Raw genomic sequence first — 25,090 nt, 5'->3', positions numbered from 1 at the left:
GATTGTCCCAGTATGAGAAAAACAGGTTTGAAATTTTTGAATTTTAGTCTATATTCGAGCGAATAAAGCGAGCGAGCAGGTTTTCAACTTTTTTAAAGACTATTGTAAAATCATTCTGTGCTTCTTTCACAGTAACCGGTTATTCTTGTTTATTTTTCATTTTGTGTTTTTTCAATCGTTGTGTAGAAAATTTATATTTGATGAGATTTATCCAATCGGGTGGTTTTCAAAGTTTTTTTTTGCAGTTTTCATAGATTAGTTTTGTTTTCGAATTCGTTTAAATTCAAAACTATTCCATAGACGTTTTGGGCTGGTTAGAAGATTCAGGACTGTGTGTGTGTTGTATCGCAAGTTTTGCCAAGCTCCGATTCGTCTCTGTGACAATTAAGGTCAATTCAAGGTGATTAACTGTTTTTCAGATAGTCTAAATTGGGTAGGATAGCACACAGGAGAATGAGATGTGATGCCTCTTAGAAGGCGTCCTAAATTTCCAGACGAGCATCATCGATTCAAACCCTCTGCCACTAACTCAAGTTCAATTGAAACCGAATCATCACCGCACAGTAGTATACACTGTGTCAAACTCACCAATAGCAAACCGGTATTTGGTCATTCGCCGGACAAGAAAGCGCCAAATTATCTGATGGAACAGTATATGACACAGCCGTATGAGCAAAACTCATTTAATGGTGAAGCAAATTACGGCCAGAATATCGACCAAGAACAATGGGATCAGTGGCAAAGTCAATGGCAGCAATGGTATGCCATGCAGCAGCAGCAATATTCTCAAGGTCATGATTATCAGACTAGTAATAATGTTACTAATCATAACCAACTAAATGATGAAAATGACAAAATTAATGCGAATAACCAATACTGGTATTCCAATTCCAAAAACGGATATTCGAATTCTGCCGGTGATGAAAGTGAAGTCAGCAATATTTTGGAGCAGGAACATTTCTCATCAAATCATCAATTAGCATCATCAGTATCAGCAGAAACGACAAATTCATACCGTCCTATTTCCAATTCGGACTCAACAACAAGTCTATTGTGCGAGCACAGACAAGCGACGGTAACGCAACCGTACGAAGCGCACTATCATTATGCATGTCCTGATTGCGGAGGGTCAGGATACTATGATGGTACTGGCAAGGTCTACTCTGATCTTAGTTTTCTCAATGGTGCGTTAAGCTCAGAAACTTCGGCAAGAAGTGAGGCTTCAGAGCCTTTAAATCAAAATTTTAAGAAGCAACCAGAAAACTCAGTATCAGTTTCAACTACAAGTTCGAATGATTATTCACTTATAAATAACCTTAACGGTACGTTGTCTTATAGAACGCAAGATAATACGCAATGTAATCAAATCACCTCATTACAAAATAATAGTTATTCAAACTCGGCGTGGGGAGGGGAAACGTCGACAAACACGGAAAAAGAAGAAAATTTTGTTCATCAAGATAGCTGGTTGGGTTGGGGTAGCGGCTGGGAGTACCAAAGCTTTCAAAGGCAAGAAAATGAGAGTTTTTATGGCAGCATGCCTCAAACGGAGATTCGATTAGAAGACCGGCGTCAGCTTCATGATTCGATTCCACAAAATGGCAGCGACGGTCGAATTGAAGGCTTGACAGAAACTGAAAATAATCAAACTGAATCTATTAACGACAGCCTTTCTGAACAGTCGGAAACTTCTGATATACCTAATAAGGAAAGTGTACACAATGACTTGAAGTTGCCAAGTGGTGTCGTCGTTGAAAATGACAACATTGACGTGAATTCAGTGAGTAGCGAGGCGTCAAATGACTGCAATGTCCTAACAGAACCCCTCTCGGAACCGATTTCACAAAGCAGTGGGGGCGACCGGTCAAATAACGAAGACACGGTGAAAAACGAAATGGATGTTTTCGATCACATCAATTCTGATTTCCAAGCTGCGATCAATATGTACAGCTCAGAATACCCGACGCCATCTTATGAGCAAACTTCTGTTCATGATCATTCTCTGAGTAGAACTGAGCCCGACGTATGGGAGATATCGCAAGGGTCTAATGCTTTCGAATCCACATCAGAGCGAAAGTTGGATACTTCCGGAAGTCAGAATTTGAATTCTGAGAATCATTGTGAAAGTAATTTGGCAGCTGAAGTGTGGGGCTGGTCCATGGATTTCGACGAATTTCACGCTGAACAAGTTGAATTCGAGGCTTCAAATGAAGAAGTTAACCCAGACATTAAAGAATCCAGCGAGACGAATAATAATCTTGAACAAAACCACGAGCTGACAGATAACAATCTTGGAAATCAAATGCAACAAAACGAGAACCACTTTGAAAAAATTCTAGAGCCGCCAAGAATCGAATCTTCTGAAGATGCCAAACAATCAAGAAACAGTGGAACTGTGGAGTCTGGTTTAATGGCCGCGAGTGCATCAGATGAAAATCTAACCACGCTATGGAATGACGGTGAAATATCCACTGCCAATGATGTTGAGAATGTCCCAGCCGTTTTTGAACTTGAAAGTGTTCAGAGCTTTCAGAACCAATCTGATGACCTAAATGTTAGCTCCTTTTCGAATCACAACGTACTACCTGTAAGTGAGATAGAAACTGATGTCGAAACGCGTCCAGGAAATGTGAAAATTGAACCAAAAGCAAGTAGATTGGATCTCGAAGCAAGTTCCGAATCTGAACCGTTCACTGTCGACACAGAAGGTCTATTAGATCACAATGTCATAAGCATGTACACGGAGTGTATTGGGCAAATGAAGACAGTCTCACAGGTGTACGCTGAGAGGTACTACCAATGGCAAGCTGCCCATTACTGTCAAGAACACCCGAACCAGGAGACTGAAAACACGAATTGTCAAGTCGAATATCAAACGCAACCGGCCTTCGAATTCAACGGAGATGAAGTCAATCAAAATGAGTACAATGGGAGCGCTTTGAAAAATTCCCATGAGGGTTTGAGCGCAAGTGGCAGAAATGAAAATTGTGAAGTTGATTCAGGTGTGAGTCTACCGGCTGGACCAGGAACTCCTTCAGATGATGGCGTAACCATTGAAACCTCGGAGTCTGGAAAGAAAGTAGAAAGAACAGGGCCGAGGAATGAGCAACCGGATATGACTACTGAGGATTTATGTGGATCCATCCAAGATGCACATGCGAAAGTGAAAGATGGCAAATCGGTCAGGGAGAACCTGCTTCCCGTCGGAGATAACAATGATCTCACTCCAGAAACTACTCCGAGAAGTGAGCGCCAAGAAAATAATGACAATGAGAGACTTATCACTGAAATTATAACAGAGAGAAGAATCCACTTCGAAGACGAATCTCAAGACAGTAAAAGTGATGAGAACTTAGATTGTTCTTGGAATTTCGACAAGTCAAATGGCTCAGTGCAACTAGCCGAAGAAGTTAAGACTAACAAAGCTGACTCGACGAGTTATACGAGTGAAGTAACATTTTCATCTATTCCTACAGAGAACCCAGAACTCGTTATTGGAGTTGATTCAGTTCACACTGACAAGTCATTCCACATCCAAAGTTCGATTCCAAATCAGGCTGTGAAGCATAATGACTCCAGTAAGGACGAATCCGCAGAAGTCGTTTCAGTTCAGTGGGATCAGCACTTTTCTGAAAATTTGAATACGTGGTCTGATTCTCGAACTATTTTCCAATCGGAAACTTCAAACGAAACCGAAATCGAGTCTTCAGTGCAAAATGTTGAAGCGGACAGGTATTCTGGTTACTTTGAAGAGGAAGATACGGCGAACGCTGAAGGTACCTGGAATGAACCGGAATGGAATTTAGAGTACGATTCAAGTGCTGAACAGAAATCGTGGCTGGTTAATGAAGACTACAGTGATGCTCCATTGGTCCATGGTAAAAATGAAGTTGAATTGAAACCCGAAGATGAAATTGAAATCGAGTTGACGGATATCATTGAAAAGAACGAATTTAATCAGTACAGCTCAGATTCCATGAACACAGTACGATTTGTTGAAGACGAAAATCAGGATGCAGGAGTTGAAGAGAGCTTCAAACAAAACGTCCCAGTGGAGCTACCTGAGTCTTCAACTGGTTGGGGAGATTCTTACGATTGGGAAACTAATTTTGACGCAGATGTATCAGAGAGCTTGCATCAAGATACAGGAAAAGTCAGACTTACAAATAACGAGGACGTCCAATTCCTGAAGTCAAATGTCGATACTGTTCCTCAATTTACCTCTGAAAATGTTCAAAATCAGAAGGATACTCAAATGACAGTTGCGAATCAAGAACATCATGAAAATCTGTTCCAGAGCATTGAAGTGACAGATAGTTGGAACGCGTGGGAAGGGTGGGAGGAACCTACGCTATTTAGCAATAAACATACAGATTTCTGGGAATCAGAGGAGCAAAACGAGATCAAAGAGAGATCTAAAGAGGTCGAAACTCTTGGAGATATATACTCCCCGCATAATTACCCAGTGAATGCTGAAGTTGAAAGTTCATACCAGAGCGATGCTGCGTGGAACAACCCCACACTTGACGCTGCTTACGCTCAACTTGAAAGAAATCCAAAACGAGAACTAGAAATCGAAGCAGCTGAAGTACAACTGCAGTTAGGACAGGATATGCTTAATACAAGCTGGGAAACAAATGGTATCAACGAAATCATTAGAAATGATGATACTGCTACGGGTATACAGGACAAAAGAAATGTTTACAGCAAAGAGTGGCAAGAGCAAGGCTGGGACGATGAATCAAGTGCGAATAAAAAAATAAGTTCAACGTCTGGTTGGGATTGGTCTGAAAGCGAGGAAATTAATGACAATAATGTTTCAAACAAAACACCAAGTGATACAATGGAAAATTCCGGTAGCTTGAAAGAAAATTTGGATGATATAGTTATCGACTATGAACAGAATTCAGCAGCTAACAAAAGCGTGAACGAAGATGAAGAACCTGTGAACTCTTCGGCTGTGATTGAAACTGGAGTGTTTCAGACTGAAACTGAACCAATTCAAGGTGGTTCTAAAGTTCCCGATTTAGACCAAACGGGTGTCGATATATCATCTGAAAAAGAGTTCAATGGCTGGGAAAATGGATGGAACGATGGCTGGGATGAAGAGTGGAAAAGTAATGAAAACGAGAAGGCAGTCAAAATAGTCCCGCTAAACGCCGTTTCGGATTTTGAAACCAAAAATCAACATCCTCTTTTGGTAAATGAGGATAATACCTACGCAAACGAGTCACCCCAAAATCTAAATGAGCATAGTCAGTTGAATGCTGCACACAGTGAAGCAACGGGAAGTCAATGGGAACTGCAAACTCCCGAGAACAAAGATAAAGGAACAATTGAAACCACGCCTTTGTCATCAGTCCAACATATAAAACATTTGCAGCCTGAAGTTGAATTGAACAAAAGCAGTTTGCTGACATCAAACGAAAGTGGCTCAAAACCAATTGATGTCAGGACACTGAAAATATCGCCATCTTTTGCTCTCAGAAAGTCTTGCTCGAGACTTCCTGCCTCGAAACTTGTATCGCAGACAGGACTTGAAAAAATGTCGAAATTTCATTTCGTCAACATTGATTTTGAAGAAACGGAAGAACTGCTTAAAACTAACGGCACGGAAGAGCGATCTAGGAAAAAGAGTTTGCCAGTTTTAGACGGAAGAAAAAGTTTAGGAGGCAGTGATGAGAAAGTATCAAATGACAACTTAAAACCAAGTCACCGAAAAAGTGACATTGGTGCAATTAAACTTTTACCAGATAAAGAAAAAACCAAACAGTTTCATCAGAACGATAACTTAAGAGCAGAAAGTTCTCAGGAAGACATAAGTGTTATGTCAACGTCGACTAAGGTTTCTCAGAAGAGGTTACCTGTTTCGAGAGAAATATTTGGCGATTCTGGCAGCTTGAATAACAGCAATGATAGTATAACAAAACCAGTCAATTATTCTTCAATACCGCCTAAAACAACTCCACAGCATGATGTCAAGAGGAGTACACATGTTACACATTCAGAGCAATTAGTTGAAAATGAACGTAATATCGAAGCGGTCCAAAACCAAAGTGAAAACTTACAAAACAGTAACAGTAGCAGTACTGAAAATTTGTCAGCGAAGCCAAGATCTCAACCTGTTGTAGCCACAGAAACTTTTGGGTATGCGTTTCCCAATCGAGTTGAAAATGCGAATACTTTACCTTCAAGACAGCGCAACCATGTATCACAGCTCAGCCGAAATTCATCGTTTACAGAAAGTGATATTGGATACACTCAACACCAACAACAATATCAGAATCATAACTTATCATTTCCTGGAGTATATCCTACTTCATACACGCCTGATGGGCGATACCAGCCCAGACAGATGGCCCCAATTAACAACCCTTTCATGACACCACCGCCTCCCAATTTGGGTGCACCCTTATCTGTTCACGTTCCTCCGATTTCACCTTACCAGAACCCAATGGCATACCAAAACCCGATGATGATGAACCAAATGCAGATGTATTATCACTGGCAGCTCCAGATGCAATGCTACATGAACTATTTACAAATGGCTAGGAGGAGTAAAGGATCTTCGCCTAGACGAACGACTAGGTTTGGATCTATGAGTGAAGCAACATCAGTTAACAATGACGACATCTTAGATGACAATGAAAACGAAGACGATGAGGCGAAAGATGAACTAGCAGAAGACAGACAGACGCCAGAAATGTACGCATCAGTCCACTCAGTAGCAAAGTTTTCGGCCAATGGACGGTTTCTTTTCACTGATAACATTAATGCATCAAGAGCTCAAATGTTTCAAACATCACGCGTAATTCCTGTACCCAAGTCAGTAGAGAAGTTTCCAGGTCCTTTCAGCCGAGATCGGTCGATGAAATCAGACGTGAAGTCCTATTTGAATCATCGTTTAGCCAATGCAGAGAATGGCATCTCTAAAGACTTAATAGTATTAATCAAGTACTTGCTTCTGTTAATTGAAAGTAACGGTGCTGTAAGTGGTTCGTCAGTTGCTAGAATCCTATTGGACGACGACTTAAATGATATTTCAGACGACGAAGATTTAACCGATTTTGATATCTTGGACGCAATTGAGCCAAATGACAACAGATGTTTGATAAACAGCTGCGAATCATTGACGACAGAAACTGATCATTCGAACATGGTTCGCTACGCGATGCTGGGCGATGAAAACAAGCTGTTACAGTATACAAGCGAGCATAATTTGTGGGGATTCGCTTTAAGATTTTCGGTGCTTGGAAATAGCTCCCCAATGCAACGCATGATCGTGGAGTCATTCGACAAAACATGCATTCAAGGAGTGACAAATCCTCTTCAGACTTTCATCCTTCTGAAAGAAAAACGAACCTTTTCTCCAGAGTTTCTGAAAGATTGCTGGAAAAACTGGGAGCAACACGTTGCCATAATGCTGTCAAATCAGACGTCAGATGATGATTACAACCAGCATTGCTTTGCAATACTTGGGAACGCTTTAGAAGCGAACGGATTGAGCATTGCTGCGCAGATATGTTACGTTCTAGCAGGTTTGCAGTTTGCTCTTCCTTGGGAGTCGGATCCCAGATTGATGCTTCTGGGCACCAATGCCAAGACAATGTCGGCAGCCATGAACGATTTCGAAAGCATCTTTCTCAGTTTGTGCTTTGAATTCGCAGTTCACTTGAGGTACCAGGGACAAGATGTGTGCTTTCCCTCATTGCAAAATTTCAAGTTCTTGATCGCGAAACAGTATGTAGAATTTGGTTTACATCTGAAATCTTTTGAGTTTTGTGAAGACATATCAAAGGAGATTTTGAGAAATCCAGTCCATTTCACGACACATTTCATCAAAGAGGTTGTCGAACTTTGCAATTTTTTGAAGTCTTCTGTCGAAAACGAAGTGCCGAATTTCGAATTCGTGTCTCACCTTGAAGCGCTGACTATCCCCATTCCAAGATGTAGAGACACTTTTCCGTCTATAACCGAAGAAATTGGTTACCAAGTGGACGTTGCTGGTCAAAGTGCGAATACCGGATCTTTGATAGGCTCTCAGAGGCTAGATGACAATTTCTTGTTCGAACAGCATGGGCGAAATTTCAGTTACGAGCAGGCTGTAGGATATAATAGTAGTGCCACTACTGAAACTGGCATGTTTTCAAAGTCAAGTACCCTGGAACAACCAGTAGAAGTTTATGATACAAATATGCCATCAGTTGGTCTTGAAACCTCGATTCCAGTGAGCGTTCAGTTACCCAATGCGGAAATTGAGAACAGAGAAGCTGCTGGCTCAGATCTGGGATCGCCCAATGTTTTTGCAGACAGCACAGCCGATTTGAATTACTTGAAAATGGCTTCAACAGATAGCTCTCATTTTTATAGTGCTCAACGTTTCACGAATGGTGGTGGTGCCAACAATAGATCCACTGTTGCATTCGACATGCCAAGTAGTACTGCTAATCTAGGTGAAACGAGAAGTACGTTTGACCCGAGTGTCACAGAACAAGATTATCGAAAGAAGTATCAAAACATTCAGCAGACACCGAAGCTCAAAGTTCAGCCATATTTTTCAGGATCGTCAAACAGCGTGAACAGTGTAGGTTCCCCATTCAGAAAGCGTGAAAACCTATTCCGTGAATCGATAGGATCTGAGGCAAGTGAAATCATTGGCATTGTAGAAGGTGGCGGAAACGTAAATCGAATGAACGCTGGTCCATACACAGCCGAGAGAATCCGCAGAACATCAGAACGCCCTACAAGTGCTAGCTCTGAAATGTCCACGATGTCGTTGAAGTATACGACTCTGATTCGAGAAGCTGATGAGCAAAATGATGATGATAACCGAGCGACTCCGACGAACGAGATGAACAAAACATCATCAAGTGACCCGGCTCCATCCGCAGCAAAAGTTGCACCTGCAGTCCGAAAACCATCCTGGCTCCTACTAGGAATGAAAAATGTCACCAAACGAATCGTTGACCGCATTTTGCCATTGCCAAATCAAATGCATCTGCCTGAAGATAACAGCACGGATTTCTATTTTGACAAGGATTTGGGGAAATGGGTGGATAAAACGAAAGATAGCAAAGAAGAAGAGTTACCGCCCCCGCCTCCTATGGCTGCGATGCCTCAGCCACCAAGTAATGACAAAACAATTCCATCAACAGGAAGCGCCGCCACATACGAATCAGCGAAAACGCAGCAGAATTTTAATGGCTATGATGCAAACACCTCTGCTCCTATTTCGAATACTGGAGTTGCTATGATGCCACCAGTAGCTCCTGGAAACCCATTTTCCAGAGGAAAAGGACTGGCTAAATCGAAGTACGTAGATGTATTAGCATCTTCAAACCAGGTTAACACACGTGTCAATCAAGTGCCAGTGCCTTCATTTATGCCACCGAGTACATTCCCGCCGATGACGTTCTCGAGCGAGGCTCCCCCATTTCCCATGCCGCAACCAGATGATGACCCTGGCTATAACTCAACGCAGCCCAATAGTCAGCCTACACCTGTCCATTGAGATTAAATTGATATTCGAAGAAATTTTGAGTGTTTGCAGCTTTATTGTCTTGTGAAATGGGTTCTGTGTATCGGATCTTTTCAACGAATGCCAGGAATGGTTAGTATTTTTTGTATTTTTGCTTTGCTGAAATCTTTGTTTTCCTTTCGCGGCCAGCAAACAATCAGCCAAGTAATTCGCAGCACTTCTAAATTTGCCAAATTATAGATTCAAATTTTTTGCTTTTTTTAAAGTCGGTTATGGGAAATCGGTGAAATTTTTTTTTTGTATTTCAGCTGAGATCGGACGCAATAAAAGAGTGGTGGAGGAAGCTGTAGGAATTAAGGAGAATCAAATGTCGCAATTGTACATACTAATCGGTTGGTGGTTGACCTAGATTAACGTGACTCATTTATGTTTAATTCAATTAAATCGTATTATCAGGTGCTAAAGTGTGTATAGATTCTGAAGTGAGCTTAATGTCAAAAATATTTAATTCATATTTCAGTCTACCTTTTTTTTGTCCCATCAGAAAGAATTTGAGTGCCAATCTTGCACAAATCTTCACTGTTCCGACATGTTCGGTAAATTTCGATGAAAAAACGATATGAATTGTTGTAGTCTCTCTGATAAACTGGGTAAGAGCTAGCTGAACAAGGAAAATCATATCATTTAAGTACTTTGGGAAGTTTCAGATGAGCTATTGAAAGTCATTGCGCTCTAAAGTTAGCCTTTTCCATTGTCGAACCAATTTTGAATCTGGCTCATTTTTTCCCTCACTCATTGCGTATCTTCCATTAAGAGTCTCTGTGCTTAAGACGTCGTTGGGATCGGGGTCGAGAAAGGTGATAGGCGAATATTTGAACGCACTATTTTTTGAGCTGGTCGGCCGATGTTCTTTTGCATTTATGAACGGAAGTTTAAAAGGTGGGATTTCCTGCAGAGGTGGATCTAGGATTGTCTTGAGGGGGAGGGGCGTATTTTCAAAAAAAAAATTAACTTTTTTTAAAAAACAAGTCGAAAATGTGTTGCGCGCTCCCTCAGAAATAAATTTATATTGGTTGCCGAAAATGGATTTCATAAATTAATTCCAAATGTGTCACTTGCTTCGCCTGTGTCAAGAAGTGTGTCAAGTTTTTGATTCGACAACAAAAGCCAGGAGATCACAAAGCCCCTACCAACAGTAATCTTGATATTAAGAATTTTTCAAATTTTTTGAAGCAGGACAGGCGCTCACAAACTTCAATCAATACTAGTTAATAACTGCTGATTTAGCGCAAATTGAAATAAACTTCGCAATTAGAGCAATTTGCGCCGTTCATTTTAAAGTTTTTTTTTCTCAGCATTTTGGGTTATTTTTTTCGAGCTTTGGGTTACTGTGGTATCTGATAATGATTAGAGTAAAGCACACAAGAACATCAAGTTCCTCTTCATTCCATGGTGCTTAAATAACCGATTCAATTTTCACTTCCCTTAAAGAATTCATCTTCTTTCCCGGATATCTCTAGCATCATCATCTTTCTTGCTCTTATTTACTTGGAATTTGGGCTCAGACCATCTACGGGGTTTACAAAATCTCCCCTTTGCAGAGAAAATACCGTTTTGCAGAAGAAAAAGTTTCATTCAAATTAATATAGCTAACTGGGGCAATTTTACCGGAGTAACTCACAGCAAATTTTTAAATATCATTGATAAAAACTATGTAAGCAAAGCTGAAAATAAGCAAAGAAACGTCATTTTAAGGCAGCAAGGCACCGTATTCCCGCAGGGCGTCATGGATTTTGCACTCCGAATTTAAGCAACAAAACAAGGCGATTGGCAAAGAAGCCAGATAAACTCAGACTAGAAGATTAAAATCTTGTCTTAAAGACCTTCAATCATATCTTAATAAATAAATTACGTCAAGTGAACTCTAGAAAATGGCCCGCTCCTAGAAATATGAAGCAGGATCATTCCCTATCCCTACAAATTTGACAAAGCTCAGAAAAAGGATTAATTTAAATTTGATTGAACGACAATTTCTTTCCAGGTGATATCGGTGCAGCCATTATCAAAGTACTTACGAAAATAAGCACGTTTTTTGTCCCCTACACAGTAACTGTGGCCTTATCTACTCCTGAATTTTATATCAGCGATGGTTTTAAGCAGCGGCGACCTTCTGAAAAGAATCTAATTGCCTCTAACTATTGCATTCGTACTCTATTGATACTGCTTCATGGCAACAGGGTATCCGAGAGCCTAACTAGATGGCTAGCGAACTAACTCAAACGTCGGCAAGCCAAGAGGCAATCAGGGATGCCTTGTCCACATCCAGAGTTTATACATACAGGTGTCTTTTAAAAATCAGTCATTTCACCTACTCTATGATTTTCTATGTGAACGATGCAGCCAAATTTCCCCCAGACGAAAAACTTGGATTTTACGCCGATGACTTCCACCCCTTCGTCGAATCCCGCGACATAAAAGACGCCTCCACGACACTGACTAGCCATCTCATTGAACTGAGTGACTTTTTTTGATAACAGTGGGTGTTTTTTCCTTCAGAGGTTCAGTCAGTTTCTTTACATCACACACAAAAAAAACTCAATTCTGACTCTAAAGTAACAATACGTGGCTCTGTTTTACCCGTGAAAAAAGTACCCTTAAATCCTCTAAGTATTTTTTAAACTCATTCCTGATTTTTTTTCGAACTCTGCTGGCAAACTACAAAAAGCCAGGCGCTTGATAACGGTCATGAAGGCATGGTTTCAGTCGAAAGAGGCTCATTGTTAATTATTAAACGTCTTAGTTTTATACCCAAGCTGTAGCAAATATAAAAGCAATATGCTGTCCTTAGTTAATTTGGAAGGATTTACTTTCCCGCTTACGCTATATTAAAACGAAATTTAAAGCGAGTGTTTATCTCAATTGGAGCTCAAGTAGTTTTGTATTCCCAAATTCAAAACATTTTAGCTTTGCGAAAAATGATCACAAGTGAAATATCGTTTTAAGTTTAAGCTGAGGACAACTATTTTTCATTTGGAAGAGTTTTTAGTCAAAAACTGTCGAAATTTGACTGAGTAAAAAATCATTCCAAGCATAAATTTTCTGGACTTCATTAACACTTGCGAAGCGAATGTATTTGTACGAACTTTCTTTTTTTTTCAACGTAAATCGCAAATGTTGGTGCATATTTTGGGGCACATTTTCAGCTTTTTTCATGGCATGTGCTTTGACATTCAAATAGTAATAATTTAACACAGTTGATGCATTGTAAGTTCATCAATTGAACCGAAAGAAGTGATTTGTTTCAAAGAGCAAAAGAATAATAAAAACTCGATTTCAGAAGTTATCTAACTCACTATATCTCGCAATTTTTTGAAATGCATAATTTCTACATAATGTGGCTTTATGCCTTGCAATTTTTTACACGCAAAGTTACTGTGGATGCCTTCAATTTGTTATATTTCAAATTGTTACTTGCAAAATTGAGTCTATTTGTATTTGGTGCCACTTTTGCTGAATTGTTTTGGCAATTCATTAGCACATGTAGCTGCTTTTTTTATGAATAGTGTTTGTCGTTTGTTAAGCTTGCGTGTCTGAGTGGATAGTGAGTGAGAATCAAAATCTTGATTGCACTAGGTCATAGATTCGAATCCTACATTTAGCCAAGTTTTTGCTAATTCCAGGCTTATTTTTGCTTTTTCGTAATTCACTCGATAAAGCTGCTTTTTTGGCCGTGTTCTCGCAAGTGTTTGCGAAGCCCAGCTTTGCCTCTGTCGAAAGCTGGATCACTAATTTTTAACCAGCAAATGCTTGTGCTGTTCTACGGGTTCAATTGTTTCCAAGTCAAGGTGATATTTTTGTTCCGTTGAAGCGTAAATGGCGATTTAATCCGGCTTTGAAACAGCTTCAGGTTCAATTGAGGCAAGCTATTTGGAACTTTAATTACATTGCTATACGCTTATATTTTGCACTTTACATAGCGTGTGGAGATTTTAGAAAAAATCGCAAAAGTATCAGTTTTGTCCTTGTTTTAGCTTTTTCTCTTAACATTAATGGCCAATCGCAACATTCAGGGCTTAGTCTTGATTCGATCAGTCTTGTATTCAATTTTGTTGTTCAATTATACTGCAGTCTGCTAATGAACTCGAGCTAACTTGCGACAGTTGCTTGGTCAGACTGTTGTAATTAATCCAGAAAGCAAGAAAGTTTTAGTGCATGGTCTGACTTTTTTCTGCAGTCAAATTTCTTTTTTGGTAGGAGTTTTAAACGGATTTTATAATAGCAGCTGACAGGCATCTATTTCTTGAGCTGAAAGCGAAAGATATGTTACCTCTGATCTGTTTTTTTTTTCAATTTACGGGATTCAAATGAGGCAAGCTATATAGCCTTATCAACTAATCGAGATTTATATTTGTTAATAACATAGCGCCTGGTCTGCTACAAAAAAAATAACGGTGTATTTTTGTTCACTATTCAAAGCAAGTTGCGAATGTGTACAAAGACTCAGTTTCCTCTAACGTTATCTGTGATATTTTGCTTGTGTATGCGAAGTTCGCCTGGAAATTCACACCGACTTTTTTGCTAAATTTTTTGGATGATTTGATTCGCAAAATTGCGCTAAAAAGCTCCAAAAACTAGCTTTACTTGAGTAAAACTAAGTTTTCACTGGTCAATTAAGCGTACATAAGCTATTGTAAGCCTGCATGCTCACTTATTAGCTCGAAATTAGACCAAAAATTGATAGAAATTTTCAAGTTTTCTAGTGTCGTTCGAATCAGGACTGAAAAGGCTTGAATATGATATATCCCCCGTTCCATTACCATGATTGTTTGTTGTATTTGACTTTGCGTGGAAAACAAAAAGAAAAAGCAAAAAAAATTAACTAAAACACACGAGTACAAAGCTCCTCCCGTTTTCAATGGTCGGAACAAATAACTAATATACAATCAGCATAAGACCAAGGTAAACACTGCATTGCTGGATAGCGCCATAGTCTCTGAGCGTATAATAGTAATAAATTTTATTAGAAGAAACAAATAGAAGGATAAATCATTTATTGTTCCGACTACTTAACAAACTTATAAGGAGCGGAGCTATGGCGAAGGGTGTCTTTTTCTCTCTCTGTGAGAAAAACTGTTGTTCAGTTTTTTTGATCTTCTGACTAACTTGTTAAACTAAAGTAATTTCTTATTTCTCAATTTCGCAGCTGAATTTAGTTGTAAACAGTTTTGCCATTGCCTTTTAAAGTTGCTTTTAGCTATCGCTGCTTTTTTTAAAATCGGTTTTTCGGTTATCCTAATGCACCAAATTTGTGCTTCTTACTTTTCGCTTATTTTGCTATGGAAGTTTTCTCACAATGGAAAAGCACGGAAGAGACATTGTTCAAACTTTCGGAGAACGCAACGGAACTTACATGCATGGTTTTTTTTCAGACCAAAAAATTTTCGTGCTATAATTTTTGGTAAAATTCTGGGGGTCTGAAAATTCAAACCGCGTTTCCTCTTTTGTTCATGCTTTGGAAATTTTGCAATCGTTTTCGCTTATACTCCTTAATCAGCCTCTTTCTTTACTGCTTTTGCTTTAAGCGGGACAATACTGGTTGTAAATCATATAGGACAATATTTTAGTGCTTGCAGTTTTTGACTTGTTCAATTGCCCTCAAAAGTTCAGGAAATTATAAAAAGAACAGTTTCTTCATTTCGTCGTTTTTTACTCATGATGGTCGGAACAGTTTGCGCAACCGTCTATTCTTATTTAGAGAATTCAAAATCAAAGCCACAATAATTAAACGAAAATTACAAAATAGGTTGTCCTAAGCTGTCAATGCGGTCATGGAAATACCGCTGATATATTATGAATGGTTATAAAGGCAAGATCCGAGAATATTTCTTCTAGTTCACCCATTCCTGGACTACAATATGGTTTTTACCTTGCCTGGACATTTTTGTCAAAGTCAAAATGAATGATTTTGACTTAAGCAACGCTTGTTTGTTTTTTTTTCTAGTTAAGTGTTTTCATAATAGGTGAAAACCACTCTCGACGAATTGATTTTTTGCGTAGCTTACACTAATGTTCTAACCATTTCTAATAAGAAAACTATATCAGCCAAAAAAGACATTCGTTTCAGAATAAATTGTTGATTTGCTTCTACTAATATTAAGTAAGCTATGGGTGGCCAGCAGCTGCTGTGGAAGCAAATTGCCAGACATCTATCATCTCATGAAAGCAAAATGACGAAATTGGCATCATCTGCTCCTGTTTTATTGCGGCGACGTGAACGAAATCGTGATGAAAAAGATGACTCGAAATATCGTCAAAATTTTACTTTTATGGCAATTGGAATAGCGAGTGCTGCAGCAGCTGCGCCTTTCGCGTTATCCGACAGTCGAAAGACTACAAAACACGAAGAAATCATCAACCATACAGCGGGAAAACGCGTGAAAAATTTGCCGACGTACCGTCTAGAAGACGTGAAAGCTCACAAAACTGTTGAAAAGGGAGTGTGGATGATTTTTGGCGAGGGCGTTTATGACGTAACTGAGTTTGTGGAAAATCACCCGGGTGGGAAGACTGTCATGTTGGCGGCGGGTGGGGACGTGGGGCCCTATTGGAACACGTACTCTCAGCACCACACGGAGCAAGTGTATGATATGCTGGAAGAGTATCGAATTGGCAATTTGCACCCGGAAGATGTGAAAAGTTAGTTAATTTGAGATAAAATTGAAACTTTGAATAACTGAAAATGCATTCAGTGGTATGCATATATCAATGCGTTTATGTTTTCTTTTCTCGCGTATCAATAATAGTTACTAATCATAATGGATGTTTGAAATGATACAAATTTTCATGTGTATACTCCTGATTTTTATATTGTCATTATCCTGATAAATAAAAATAGAGTGAATGGCAATTTTTATGTATTTAGATTTTTCCCCGAATATTGATAGTCCCTTTGTATGAAAGAAATGCTCGTTTAAGAATGGTGAGCTTGCACTGAATGACTGAATGATTCACAAATGTTTCAGCAATCCACGAAGCGTAAATGTACTTTTAAACGCTGATTAGAAATTAATATAATTGATGACTGATGTTATAATTGACTGAGATTTGCTTGCTATGTTTTTAGAGATGAATAAAGGTTTGTTCATAGTCTTCTATATTGAAAACTCTTGGATAGATTCTTGCTATTCTAGCAATTATTGTCAAGGAGTTTAAATGGGAATGTGAAATGATTTCAAAAGTGAAATTATTTCAGAACTGAACGATACGTCTCGGTCGGTAAGAGATGCATACTCAAACGACCCTAAAAGACATCCGGCTTTGCTGGTCCGACAACAAAAACCCTTCAATGCAGAGACACCTCCACTCATAGCAGTCCAAAATCAAATCACGCCTCAGCCTTTCTTCTTTGTGAGGAATCACATGCCGGTGCCAGATATAAAGGCAGAAGATTACAGACTGCATATTGGGGTTGACAGGAAAACATCAAACCAAGATAAAGATGACTCTGAGTCTTTTTTGAGGAGTTTGACCTTGGATGACCTCAAAGAGAAGTTCAAGCCCAAAACAGTGGAAGCGACTATTCAATGCAGTGGAAACAGACGGGATGATTTCAATAAGCTCAAAGTATGATTTTTGTTCAAAGTTCAAAGTAAGTTCAAGAAACCTCTTGAAGCATGTGTTCTTTCTGGAAAAATAGATTTTGCATTCAATCTTATCCCAAATCATTCAATTCAGGTGGGTGGTGGACCCTCACCAACCAATGGGTCCCCCATTTGGTATTATTTCATGACATCACGTTTTGGCAGACCAACCCTGAAATGTATACTAATTTCGAAGAGGAGCGCGCTCCGAAAAAACGCGATTTTTTATCAACATTTTCAAAAAGCCCAAAAACGGCATTTTTGGCCCGTTTTTTTGTCACAGCAGGAAATTTGGTCAAAATAGGGTCTTTAACGAAATTTAAGAGAGCTCAAAAAATCTTTGTGATCGACCTAAAAAAAGGTTGCCAAAATTTTGAACCCCTCCCCCTCTCGAGAAAAAACTAGATTCAATTATTTTTCTACGCATTGAATGCTTGTGTTATGATACGAAATTTTTTTCAACACGAGTCACAGATTTTTGCGTCTAATTTATGTGCTCAGTTTAATGCAGTAAATGCATAGAAAGCAGCAGGAAAACACAATAGCCTTAATACAGGCTATTGCCATTATTATTTCTACCACTTCACGAAGTGAAATGAACGAACTATGATGTGTTCTTTTGGGTGTTTTTTTTTCTTCCCGAATTTGTTTTCCTTAAAGAAAGCTCGTAGGGGGGTAAAGTGTGATATCATTATTAAGCCTTTGCAGCCGTGATTCGAGATCCAGAAAAAAATATTTCACATTGTCAAGAAAAAAGGTTCTCAATTTTTCAGTCTATTTGTTATTTTTTAAAATATTTGAGCTATTATTACGCCTTTTTATTGCTTGGTAACAAGTTTGATTCACTCTCATTATTTCCTTAGCTACAAAAAAAAACAGCCGAGTGTTTAGAAAAATACATAAAAGTATTAACCTGGCCCGAATATTCTGCGCTAGTTGCCCAACTACCGACAATTTTTGTCCCAAACTTTCGTGTGGTTGATTTTGTTTGTCGGTCAACTCGACCTATTAACCAGCCGTTTCCACTAAGAAAAGATATTTCACCCATTATTGGATTGTTTTTCCTGAAGTTTTGGGATTTGGAAGTTTGGAAGTAGCCAATATTAATTTATTAAAGCTCGGTTTGTTTTGCTCCATTAAGGAGCTAACTGCAAATTTATCCAGCCCGAATAGAATTGAAAAATAATTTGAGGCAACCAATTAGGTTTTACGAATCGGTGAATAGATGCGAATTATTTTAGCTTGTACTTATCATAGCGTGTGGAGTGATTATAATAAAATAATCTGATTTTTTTTTTCACTTTTGAAGTTCTGTATTCAGGCGATCTTGTATATAATATGTACAAGAGCGCTGTATAATGCTGTCAGCTTTTTGTGAAAATCTGAACTAACTCGCAAATTTTAGTGCATAGCTCTTGGGCAAAGATGGTTTGTCGAAAAAGTAATTTAAGAATTGGTAATTTAAGAACTTTCTCGGCTTAGTTATGTACGATTATTATATGCATTCATGTATGATCCTTAACGCGTTGGTGCAATATATTTTAGTGCGACGAATTTATTCAAAGTTCAATTTTTCCACAAAACTTGCAACTCACAGTTTATAACGCTGTAGCATGTACCCAAGGTTTTGCAGTTCCTTGATATTAAAAGTTAAAATATACAGTTGCCAGCTCGTAACTTAACGGGTATCCATTTTAAAATTTTTGATAAAACTTTTTTTTAATCCTTCTTCGATTAGGCCCTTGTCTTAAGCATATTGAAAAGTCAAGATCTCCGGTAGACTTCTGATTGCCTTTCAAAACGTTTTTTCCTAAATGTCTCTTTCAGCAGGTTTAATTTACCTTACGAGTTTGCGTAGTGGATCTTCAAAGCTAAATAACTTGATCAAAAAATATTCACTATGGATATTGTATCGGTCGTTGTACGAATTTCAGTAACTCGTAGACATGAAATGAAGCTCATGCGCTGCTAGCAGTAGATTTTCCACCAATAAAGGCCAACTAATTGTTCCAATTTTTACTAAGCTCATTTTTTAAAAACTTTTTTAGTCGTTTTTTTTGCTTTTAGAGCTATTTTGTTGAAGTTTGTTGTCATAATCAAAACTCAAAGTGATTTGAGAAAACACACGCAGACCAGATTTTAATCAGCTTGATCTGAAATATATCTGTTTGTGTCTGCGAAGTTCAAATTTGTGTGCCTAACCACACTTTTCGTAACTAATTATAAATCTAATTTGAAGTTTTTATTAATGATAATTTGTAAAATCTGCTGACTGCTTCAGGAAGTGAAGGGATTGAAGTGGAGTTTGACTGCGATCTCAAATGGTACCTGGACTGGAGTCCTGTTGAGAGATGTCCTTTTAAGTTTGGGTCTGTCCGAGGAGGAGATGCGCCTTAAATACAGTCACGTGCACTTCGAGGGGTATGACTCATCGGATGATGGAACTGCATACGAGGCCAGCATACCACTCCACAAAGCCCTCAGTAGGTATCGAACTTCGTTCTTTTTGTGGCTTTTCTAGGTCGGCTATATGAAGACAACCTTGTGATGACCGACCGTTCTTAAGATGCTTATGATTATTTCATTAGATGGTTAAAGTTGGTTATTTTAGTAAAGAGATAGACGATGATATGTAATGATGTGACGTTTTTGCAGGTCCTGAAGCTGACGTGCTACTTGCTTGGGCTTTAAATGACGAGACCCTTTCCCGAGACCATGGCTACCCTATCAGAGTAGTTGTTCCAGGTGTTGTGGGCGCCAGGTGTGTTTTATTTAGTGTTGATTCTTAACCATCAAAGAATTAAACGAGAGAAATTTTTGCCATTTAAAGCCAGACAAATTTGCGCAACTTAATTCGCGTAAGTTTTGAACAGAAATGACCTTGCAAATGACTTCAATGAAACGTTTCATGCCAAAATGAAATGGCCTTGCCAATATTTTCAATGAATCATTCCAAAATGAACCAAAAACAAGCAATAGTTCAATGAACTTCAAAAGCCCGCAAATAATTAGACGTCCTTTGATTAATATGGCCTAATTTTCTAGACAATTTCATCCGGTATAGAAATTAAAAAAAAGGTTTAACCAATGCCAAAAAACTTAAAATCATTATTCTTAGAATCATTCTCGAACTTAAACTTATGACCTGATCGCTTTGTCAGCTTTTTTTGAACTGTTGGCACATAAACGCAAAGCTAAAGGTTTTGCCAGCCCGTAGTCCCAACCTAGGATCCCGAAAATAAGGGCGATTGTCCTGGGATTAAATTGCTAAGGCACGAGTCATGTTCTTGCGTTTAGTTACGTTTCCGGGAGTCTGCAAGGAAACGTCTTTTCAAAAAAAGCTGACAAAAATTTCAGTAGGATTAAAATTTGAATTTTAATAATACGAAAGAATAAACAAAAATGAAATAAAATTTACAATGGTTCAACCCAAGCTAGATAACGCTCTGAAAAAGTACAGATCAGTTTTGTCTTCGTAAACGGACATTATGTTTTGTACTCTTTCATTTAATACTCGATACTTTTTCTTTTTTGTGAACTTATGGCCACTCGATGCATCAAAAAAGTAAATTAGGAAGCCTCCTTTTAGCATGTATAACTAAGATAAACCAAGTTTTTCATTATGGTGCTTGTGTTAATTGCAGGATTAACTTTGGTGTGATAAGAGTTAAGATAAGGAATTCATAAAGCATTAGAATTCATAGTGAAATGACTAGGTGTTAAAATGTACTGTATTAAACTGGAAAATAGGAGTTATATTGTTGCCTGTGAAAATTGATTGATAATGAAGAAGTAGAGTTTGTGTGTAAAATATCAAGTTAGTCGAAATCGTCCAACAAAATTTAAAATTATCTCATCGTACATTTCTCATCAAACCAATTATTCGTACATGCATACATGGAACAGGTGTGTGAAGTGGCTGAAGAAGATCACTGTTTCGGACGAAGAGTCTAGGAGTCATTGGCAGCAGAAGGACTACAGAATGTTCCACTCCTCCATCAACTGGTCCAATGTTGACTGGTCCAAGTCACCCTCTGTCCAGGTGAGAACATAAGATGGGCAATATGTATTATAATTAAAATGAAATTTGTATGCCAATGATTGTTAAAGAATAAATTTAGTGGCGAATTTTTTCGAAGGAAAATATGCTATAAAGTTAAGCATGGGTATTTCATATTGAGTGACGCTTTTTTTTACTCAAGATTTGAGATTTGAATTTCTATCAATGCTTGTTTAAATTTTTGTGTTAATATTCATGTGGTGCGCTGCTATGTGATCGTTGATAGACTGATCGTTGATAGACTGAATTTTCCCGTTGTGTTCAGGAATGTCCAGTTCAGTGTGCCATTTGCATCCCATCTTCTGACTCCTCCATCAAATTGGACTCCGATTTCGAGTTCAAGGGCTACGCCTACAGTGGAGGGGGCAAAGGGATAGTACGTGTGGACATCTCACTTGACGGGGGAGACACTTGGCACCAAACTGACCTTGAAGACACGGACCAGAAAGCGCCAAATGAGTACGGATGGAGGTTGTGGTCATTCAATGCTAGTCCAGAGATGCTAAAAAAGAGTTTAAGAGGAAAAAGTAGTGAACTGGAACTAGTTGTGAAGGCTACGGACTCATCGCATAATGTAATGCCTAAAGATGCACAAGATGTTTGGAACATCAGAGGTATAATGAACAACTCGTGGCACAGAATCAAAATAAAAGTTCAGAATTAATTGGTAGTTTAACTGCTAAAACTATTTATTTAGACTTCTCAAACGACATTCTATCATATCTACTGCGAAAGAGTTTTTTATGGGAGCCATTGATTTATTGGTTTGCTCAGAGGTTTTGTTCTAATTTATCGTTCGACAGTAGTGACGAATTGAAACAATTTTTGTGTATAATGGTGTCCTTCAAACATGCTTTCTGATTCATTCGTCTATCATAGTTATCACATATTTGTAACTTTTGACGTATTTTCCAAAAATATTGAAATCAGATTATATTTTCTTACCACAGTATATGGAGCTTTTAAACAAACACTATTCGGAAATAGCGATGTCTTGCATCAATTTATATTTATCAAATTTATTCTCTTCCGTATTCTAGTTTTGACTTTTAAGTGTCAATGAGGGCACAGTTGATAAGTTTAAAACAGTGGGTGTTTAAAACACTTTTAAAAGACTGTTTTTAGCGTCTGTCTTCTTAAGCTGTTTTTTTAAACAATGATATTTGAGTTGTTTACGTTTTGAACACAGAAATTTACCAAACCTGAATGCCAGTGATAAAGTTTTTTGAGGTCGTGCTGATTCTTTTATTCGTTTTTTTATTTGGATTAAATTTTTTTCAGTTTTGATTTTTTCGGGAATTTGAGCAAAAGTTATCTAATTGCCGAAATTGTCGCATCTGTTAAGGATGATGGACGGAAAAGCTGGTTCCAGGAAGACGGTAATTATCGCTATTTTAGCAGTGTTACCGTCTTAAAGAGTTCATTTTTCTAAAGAGGACTTGAGCTGATTTTTTAATTTAGTATATTGGTTGAATGGCTCGTTTTTGCAATAGTTATTTTTTTCATGAAATTATGGTCGGGAACTAGACTTTTCCCACTGAAAAAATCTTCTGACAAATACGTATGAAGGACGTGCATATGTTAAAACAGATGTCTCTATTTAAACAAAAGCTGACGCAAGATTAAATAAGATGGTTCATATCAGGGGCGGATCTAAGATTTTCTCAAGGGAGGGCGGATTTCGAAATCTTTTTTTTTGAAGTCTATCAAATTGATTTTCCGTCCTCTCCCGAAGCACAAAATACCCTTTTTTGACCAAAATTTCTGCGCCGCAGGCAAAAAGGCACTTTTTGGAAAATTTTGACCAAAAAATCGCGTTGTTTTAGCGCGTGCTCCCTCCTTAAAATTAATATATAGTGGCGCTAAAGGCGCCTTTAGAAAAATTTTCAAAGCCCCGCCGGCAGGGGGTTGAATTCCTGAGGTGGGGGGGGGGGGGGGTGTCAGCCAAACAACCCCTTCCCTAAATCCGCACCTGGTTCATCTGCTTAGTTGGTTCATATTATGTACTAATGAAGTTTTTTAGATCAACACCTAGTTTAAAAAGTGTCTTTTTTGGATTTGTGGTAAGTTACAGTTTTTTGAACTTTTTTGTTTTTGTGCTGTTTATAATTTAGACCTTGTCGTTCATATTAAGTACTAAATAAGGTTTTGAATGATGTTTTATGGAACAATCTGTTGCATATTTATTTCCTTTTTGTGATTTTGTTCCAGTTTTTGTCGGCTGTTTCCGATTTTGTTTTGAAATGCCATCTGTATTATTTTAAAATGCTTGGTATTTTAAGCCGATGATCAAGGGCTCACAGATTTTTTGTCCCGATGTATTAAGAGATTTTTTTAAACTGAAAGGTTTTGATGTGTAGAGGTATAGCAACACTTAATTGTCTATGTAAAAAACTAAAAATTGAAATGTTGCCACCTGTTTATGTAAACATTCTTTTTCTTCTGTCAATGGGTTTTTATTTTGTTTTTTTTCCGTTGCTGATAAATTATTTGTTCAAAGTCTTGTCAATGGGTTGGTTTCACAGTTGTTTGCTTTTTGTTCAAAAACTTTCTGTGAAGAGGTTGTTTTCACAAAGTTTTATTTTCTTATTGTTTTCTGCAAATTTCTTGAGGCTTTTGTTCGAATTTTTTTAAAAATTGATTTTGATTCATTTTTTTTTCAGTTTTTTCTTCATTTCAATTAAGCATCGGGCGCAATATTGAGAAAGACTAATCATTGTTGATACTGGTTAAATATTGTTTAAAGATTAAAATTGAATTTTTTCAAATATATTTTTTAAGTTGTTAATTTAAAGTCTTTTAACCACGGTTTTTTGAACGAACCTCAAATTTGTTAAATCATTGTCTTCTCAATTTCCTGATAGTTCGGGAATTCGATTACTGGAGCTTAGTAATAGCCCGAATTTTCCTAATTGTTCAGGTAATTCATTTGCATTAAAAAAAATTAGTCGACGATTTTTTGAACATCGAATTTTTGTTTTTATTTCATTTCCTCGTTAAACAATGTAATGACTGAAAATTAATGACATCAAGGAAGCGAAAACTGAGTTTTTCAAAAGTTTTTAGTATTTTATAAAATATATTTTTGAAATTGATACCGTTAATTCGTTCCAAAATTCGGATTAATTCTGGTGCGTTGCTTGGCTTTGTGTTCTAAGTATGACAACATAAAACTAACATCATTTGCAGATTAAATCTGACTTATAATTACCTTTTCATCAGCATGTAACTCGCTCAAATATCCTGCTTTGTGTTTTCATGAAGTATCGCTCTACACTTCACCGATTTTTGTAGCGTCGGAAAATATATATTCAAGCTAGTTAGAGGCCAGATTGCTCCTTGAGTTATAAACATACCCTTGAACTAGATATTTATGTAGTTAAAATCGGAATTATGTTGAAGAGGGATTGGTTGAAAACGAATTAGATAGGGACTATCAAACACAGATACCCTTTTTGGGCCGCCCTCCAGGCTCTTCTGAGACTCATCGACCAGCAGCAGATCAATTACGCTAATCGATTTCCAAACGAAGAAGTAAGCAGGCTGATAATTTGTGGCTCTTGCTTTTCAGCGGTTAAATAACAGTCATGCTATCAAAGTTCAAGTTTGATAAGATTTGAAAAAATATACTCGGGGGGAAAAACTCCGTCCAAAATGTGTTCAGAAAGAGAAGTTGTTGTGCGGTGCAAATAGTGCAACAGTTCTTGCATCAATTGTGAATAGGTTTTTCACCATAACTTATATCTTAAAATTACCCGTTTAGCCATAATCATACATAAAGCAACTATAAATTAAGAAATTTTAAAAGGTCGTGGAAGTATTCACTGTTAAGCCATTTAAAAAATGTTTTTGTAGCAACCTAATCCCCAGTAAATAGTTGACTATTCAGATTGGTTTCCCCATGAACCGTCG

The 25,090-nt window shown here is 37.9% G+C and overlaps 2 protein-coding genes across 2 annotated transcripts; both read left to right on the top strand.

Moving 5' to 3' along the window:
* Nucleotides 1–423: 423 nt before the first annotated feature.
* Nucleotides 424–9,991, top strand: LOC134846971 (uncharacterized). Its single transcript, XM_063864434.1, has 2 exons — nucleotides 424–9,610; nucleotides 9,787–9,991. The coding sequence occupies exon 1, from the start codon at nucleotides 464–466 to the stop codon at nucleotides 9,509–9,511; it is 9,048 nt and encodes a 3,015-aa protein (XP_063720504.1). The 5' UTR covers nucleotides 424–463; the 3' UTR covers nucleotides 9,512–9,610; nucleotides 9,787–9,991.
* A 5,608-nt stretch (nucleotides 9,992–15,599) lies between these two features.
* Nucleotides 15,600–22,171, top strand: LOC134846215 (sulfite oxidase-like). Its single transcript, XM_063863478.1, has 6 exons — nucleotides 15,600–16,174; nucleotides 16,731–17,101; nucleotides 19,400–19,601; nucleotides 19,774–19,879; nucleotides 21,025–21,160; nucleotides 21,444–22,171. The coding sequence occupies exons 1-6, from the start codon at nucleotides 15,643–15,645 to the stop codon at nucleotides 21,840–21,842; spliced, it is 1,746 nt and encodes a 581-aa protein (XP_063719548.1). The 5' UTR covers nucleotides 15,600–15,642; the 3' UTR covers nucleotides 21,843–22,171.
* The last annotated feature ends 2,919 nt before the right edge of the window (nucleotides 22,172–25,090 follow it).

This window comes from Symsagittifera roscoffensis, chromosome 5, assembly GCF_963678635.1.
Source record: "Symsagittifera roscoffensis chromosome 5, txSymRosc1.1, whole genome shotgun sequence".
Lineage (NCBI taxonomy): Eukaryota > Metazoa > Xenacoelomorpha > Acoela > Convolutidae > Symsagittifera > Symsagittifera roscoffensis.
The sequence above is the reverse complement of the archived record's forward strand: the minus strand, read 5'-3'. Positions and strand labels throughout refer to the sequence as shown.